This window comes from Pseudophryne corroboree, chromosome 2 (genome assembly GCF_028390025.1).
Source record: "Pseudophryne corroboree isolate aPseCor3 chromosome 2, aPseCor3.hap2, whole genome shotgun sequence".
Taxonomy (NCBI): domain Eukaryota; kingdom Metazoa; phylum Chordata; class Amphibia; order Anura; family Myobatrachidae; genus Pseudophryne; species Pseudophryne corroboree.
The window spans coordinates 220,817,486-220,823,485 of record NC_086445.1 but is presented as its reverse complement, the minus strand read 5'-3'; the positions used below and the strand labels follow the sequence as shown (position 1 = coordinate 220,823,485).

The following is a 6,000-nucleotide window of genomic DNA, read 5'->3' as shown; positions in this document are numbered from 1 at the left end:
GTGTCATAATGTATCACGGACATTGCGGTGTGTGGTATACTATATCATGGGCATTGTGGTATGTGGTATAATGTCTCAGGTTCATTGCAGTGTGTGTCATAATGTATCACGGACATTGCGGTGTGTGGCATAATGTATCACGGACATTGCGGTGTGTGGCATACTATATCACGGGCATTGTGGTATGTGCTATAATGTATCAGGGGCATTGCAGTGTGTAGCATAATGTATAACGGGCATTGCGATTCCTGTCATAATGTGTCACAGGCATTACGGTGTGTGGCATAATGTGTCGTGGGCATTACGGAGTGTGCATATTGTGTCATGTGCATTATTGTGTGTGGCATAATGTCTGAGGGCCTTTGCAGTAATGCCCAGTATAATGTATACTGGGCATTACTATAAGGAGGAAAAATGACAAATAATGGAAGGGGCATGAATCAGGATTATTTTTCTTTCGTCTGGTGGCCAACGTCTGGGTGTGCAGGTTGCAAAACTGGGGTATAAGGTAGTCTTTTCCTGCAACGCCACGCCTCTTTATGCGAAGCCACTCCCATTTAAACGAAACACGCCCCTTTTTGGCGGCGCGCGCCTTCGGTGCGCACATGTTTGTCCCTTTACTAGTGTCAATTATGGGGGGGGGGGGGCCGTAGAATTTTTTGGCTTGGGGGAGAAAAATTTCTAGTTACGCCACTGGTACAGTACCTGAGATTGCAATAGCACACACTAATCCAGCAAGTGCTACTACTACACTAACTAGTGTAGCATAGGAAGCCTGAAATATACTTTCATTTGTACATTCCTATGTCAACAGTATACAGTGATAGTTTTGTGAGCTCCTTTGTATAAACGTGCACTGTTGAAATCAGATATTTACTAACAAATACCCAAGATAAAAATAACTAATAAACAGAAGTGCCATTAAAGGAACAGTAGTGACAATTAGATGTAAACGTACAAATCAATTTCCACCTTAACAAGCGGTGCCACCTTAAAAGCTGCAGAGACGTGCTGTAGCACGCAATGATTAAGCAGTGATGTACCATAGGCTGCAGCACAGACTGCAGGACAGACAGAGCTGGTGGTGGCTTCATCTCTGCAGCAGCAGCAGCATCATCTGACACCTCCATTGTTATACATGTGCATTGCCCAGCACAGGAGGCACACACATCCCACCCATTGCCCAGCACAGGAGGCACACACATCCCACCTATTTCCCAGCACAGGAGGCACACACATCCCACCTATTGCCCAGCATAGGAGGCACACACATCCCACCCATTGCCCAGCACATCTGCCTTTGCCTGTCACAGCGGGCACACAGATATACCCATTGCCAGCACAGCAGGTACACGCATCCCCCCATTGCACGGAGGAAGAGGCAGATGAACCCCTCCCCAGGCTACACCGCATGCAGATGAGCCCGCACAGCCGGCCGGACACCGCAGCCATCCTCTCACATCTGCAGCGTGCTCATCTCTCCGTCCCCGGGGCATCACCCACCCCAGCTCGGCTGTGAGGACTGGATTTAGGGGCTACCCGGCTCACTGTGACCCCCTGCCTGCAGGATTACCCTCAGCTCACTACTTGCGCCCCCACTCAGCTGCTGCAGCGCACTGTGCCCGGAGCATCCTCACACCCCGACCATGGCTGAGGCCAATGAATGCAGCATCAAGGTCCTGTGCAGGTTTCGCCCATTGAATCAGTCGGAGGTGCAGAGAGGAGACAAATACCTGCCCGTGTTCCAGGGCGATGACGCTGTGATCGTCGGGGTGAGTGACAGCCGGGTGTAGCTGGGATGAAGGCATCAGTGGGGCCATAGCGCTATCATAGCACACACACACATCCTCTATTCACATAATACACATCCTCTATTCACATAATGCTCTCTATGTAATATGTATGTACATTGTATCTATATTGTGTGTTGTATAATGTTCCTTCAAGACGTCCATAATAGTAATTGTGGCCCCTCCCTGTATCAGGGCAGCCGGTGTTCATTCTGTGCAGGGTGTGGCAGAGGCATGTCACATCTTCTCTGATCACTGTTATGTTGTTGTTGTTGTTCATGATGGCATAGATGGCGTTCCCCTGACATCACATCTCCTCCATACTCCCATCAGCCAGGGTTCTGCTATTCTCTGTGGTTGCACTGAGGGTTATACATATAACATCTGTTTCTTTTTACATTGACAAATACAGGCCTTATATTATTATATGTCATTACTGATGTTTAGTTAGATATATTTCTCTTCATAGTAAGGCTACACACCTTAAATCTGATTTGTATGAGGGGAAATGTGTTGTGGCAAAGTAGTGTATAGAAACAGTAATAGAAAATCAAAGCTATTTATTTGATGGTCTTTCTATACCATGACTTCATTATGTGAACCTTTGAGGGGGTATTTATCATTGTATGTAATTATGCTACTGTAGGATGATTATTAGTCCTGTATTTATGTAAGGAGTAAAATGGCCTTCCATTGAGGATCACCCCCACCCCTCAACTCCAACCTTCCTGTCTGTCACTTCGTCTCCTTCCCTGTCCTCATTTTCGGACTCACGTCACTTTGCGCAACTTCTTAGAAGTAGTTGAGACCATTAAGGGAGTCATTAGAATTGGCCTCGTAATGGGTCATCTTGTAATGATACCAGCATATTGTGTAATTGTGGCATCATTACTTACTAGCAGTGATTCTCAGATGTAGGTCACTATGCTGCAGCCTGCATACTGTTATACTGAGTCATCATATGCCATACTTTCTGCATTCATTTGTAATGGTTTATTATTTAAACTATTTTATCATTTTCCTTCATGTAACGTTCTAGGGGCAATTCAATTCTCTGTGTTGTTCCTATGGAACTGTCGCAAAGGCACTCTTTGGCGAAGTGTTTTAGCTAAGTTTTCCTGGCACCTCTCAGTAGTACGCAGGAAAATATACAATGTTTGCCTACCATTATAAGTGTTATTGTGCGCAGCCTGATATTGTGGCGCCAGTCGCAGAGAATTAAGTGAGTACTAGTATTCTAAGTAAAAATATGCAGGGTATGGTAAAGACAGAATGACCTGTCCAAGGTCACAGGCAAATGATGTTGGGTTTGGCTTATTAGAGATGTTATTTGCAAACATCAGTAGTCCATGACGTCTTTACAGGAATAGCACACGATATCAGCACCCGGTGCCTAGATTGCTGAATATTTTAATACTTTTCATTTCCTTCACCTGCAACATAATTAGCTTCACTGGATAGGGAATTATTATCTGTTATGTACTGTATATAACTGCCTTTTTTATTTTACCCATACAGTACATGATACACTGTTGGCCTGACCCAGAGTTGCATGCAAGTCTGCTTAGCATACACATCTGGGGGAATGCAATTGTTTTCGGGCACCCATAAGTGATGGACACCCTACACAGGCAATATTCAATTGTTTTGATGATGGGTGCAAGTGCTGCGGGTGCCCATTACTGATTGCGCATGTCAAGCCCTACTGCACAGGGCCCAAAATCTCCACTTTGGGCATATTTCTGTCCGCCACCTCAGGAGGGTACGAGCAGAAATATCGGGCTCCCGCGGCACTTTCGCTCATCAGCACAAACAATTGAATAGCTCCCGTCAGTTTAGATGGGAACTACAACCGCGAAAACACAACTGAATTCGCCCCATCTAGTGATTTTTAGTAACTGCACATGCGTCAGGGCCTATATAAGTAACTGTGCAGCTACGTACATCTGCTGCATCTTTGCTGGACCTCCACTATGTTTTGAGTAGGTGTAACTTGGCGCCCTAATGTAGGAAAAGTGTGCTGTGGGTAGTGGCACATAGACAGAATTGTGGGCCAGTCACAAGCGATATCTTGTATCAAGGCTAGAGCTTGTGTAAATCTGTTTGGGTGCGGCAGCATACTGTAGATGCAGTCTCATGCATTGATTTCCGAGCACGCCATGTGTATGTAGCACTACAAAAGTAATACTACACATTTCCAGGGGTAGATAATAAACCTTCGAACACCAACATTTATGTTGATTAAAGTCTGAAATGATAACATGCTGTTAGAGGTATGTTAGTACACTGGATTCAGGGTTAATCCTAGTACAATTGATTGGGGACCGCTGTGTCCTCTTGGCCCTGACCAAAAATTTGAGTTGTTTTCCTGTAATGCATATAAAATGCCCACAAAGGGCCTGCTTCAGAAGTGTACGCTGTGGTGATGTCGGATGTAAGTGGCCGATGTTTTCAGTCTGCACATGCGTCTGTGGCATTGCGCATGTGTCCCAATGGTTACCACTCAAAGACACAGATTGGAATTGCACACAGAGAGGGGGTGGCTAGACTCGACTAGACTGGGCGTGTCGCAGTCGTCAACTGCATTCAAAGACACAGTGCACTGAAACATACGGCCATGTTTAGATAGAGAATTTGCGACTCCATGGGGCTGCACTCTTTAATGGTGCGACCAATGGTGTGTCTTAATACGCACAGCGACTGATTAGTGCCGCAGCTTTTTAGCGCCTCAGTAGGAAGACTATCGGCATAGAATTAGCATAAAGACGCAGTTGCTGCAAAAGAATCTTCCATGCGATAGCCTCTGCAGTGGCTGCCGCTGCGTCCACTTCTCAATCAAGCCCAAAGTGACATCACAGCCTCTGATATGCCAGTCATTATCTGTGGAGTATTTTACATACGGTACATCTCCAAAAAGAATATTTTTATTCTCTTTGATGTTTTGTAGTTTGGTCACATTATTTATGTGAGCTTTACATCACTTCAGTTTTTTTAGATATACAGTATTACAAATACACGCTGTGTTATTGCTTCATACATGTTATTCCCTTGCATCTTTTATACAAGTAACAGAAAGCGCATCAGAGCAGCCATTGCCTGGAAGAAGGCATGAGAATGGGCTGTGCACGTACCTTCTCTGCTTGTGGTGAACTGTTTAGTGCTAATATGCAGTGCTATAATGTAGAAGAAAGAACAGCGTCAGCAGAATCTTCCCTGGAGCATATGATAAATAATAAATAATAATGTATAAAGGTCTGTGTTCACTTAAAATCCATAAGTGAAAATATAATTCTTGCTGAAAGCTGTATTTTCCATACTGACCTATGTAGTCATATGTCTAGGACACCACTGTTTGGTGGAAAGCATAAAGGGAGTTCCCCACTGGCATAAAAAAAATGGCAGTTACTGTATGTCATACGGGTGTGGTATGTTAGATAGACTAGACTTAGGTCGACAGTGTCTAGGTTGACCACTATTGGTCGACAGTAAGTAGGTTGACAGGGACTCTAGGTCGACATGTACTAGGTCGATATGACAAAAGGTCGACATGAGTTTTTTTTAAATTTATTTTCTGCTGCGGGGTACACTGGGCTCCACAGTGAATAACATCGGGGTGTAGAGTAGGATCTTGATCCGAGGCACCAACAGGCTCAAAGCTTTGACTGTTACCAAGATGCATAGCGCCGCCTCATCTATAACCCCGCCTCCGTGCACAGGAGTTCAGTTTTGTAGTTGGTGCCACGCGTGTCTGCACTCAGGGAGGAGGTAAGTGGGTGGAGGTAAGTGGGTCCCCTAGGCGTGTCCCACTGAAATCGCGGTCCGGTGCGGTCGGTGGGAGGCGGGCCATGCGCGCTGGCGTGGACACTGTGGTCGAGCAGGGACTCCACTAAACCACCAGGGCAAGGGCACAGGTTCTTTGTAAAGCCGCCTGCATGTCTGCACTGTGCATTTTACAAGACACTTAAGTATTCTACATGTCTGTTGACAGTGTTAGTTAAGAAACAGTGCATTTGGTCAGGTTTATATAGTACAAGTACCCTGTAATATACATCCAGTCTTTTGTGTGCATTGATATATCTACTAATTATATAGCTATACTAAGTATTACTTTGTATTGCTACTCCAGTGCAGTTTTATTACATGTCATAATTTCTGCATTGTACATAGTGACTATATGTGTGTACATGTAGCTGCTGTGTGACCTCCATTT

At 45.0% G+C, this 6,000-nt stretch overlaps 1 protein-coding gene across 2 annotated transcripts in view; it reads left to right on the top strand.

The window, feature by feature from the left end:
* Positions 1–1,036: 1,036 nt before the first annotated feature.
* Positions 1,037–6,000, top strand: part of KIF5A (kinesin family member 5A) — a 215,802-nt gene continuing 210,838 nt past the window's right edge. For both annotated transcript variants that reach the window (XM_063952348.1, XM_063952347.1), the window contains exon 1: positions 1,037–1,772. In XM_063952348.1, coding sequence (XP_063808418.1) covers positions 1,647–1,772 — 126 coding nt within the window. In that variant the 5' untranslated portion in view covers positions 1,037–1,646. The remainder of the gene's footprint in view (positions 1,773–6,000) is intronic.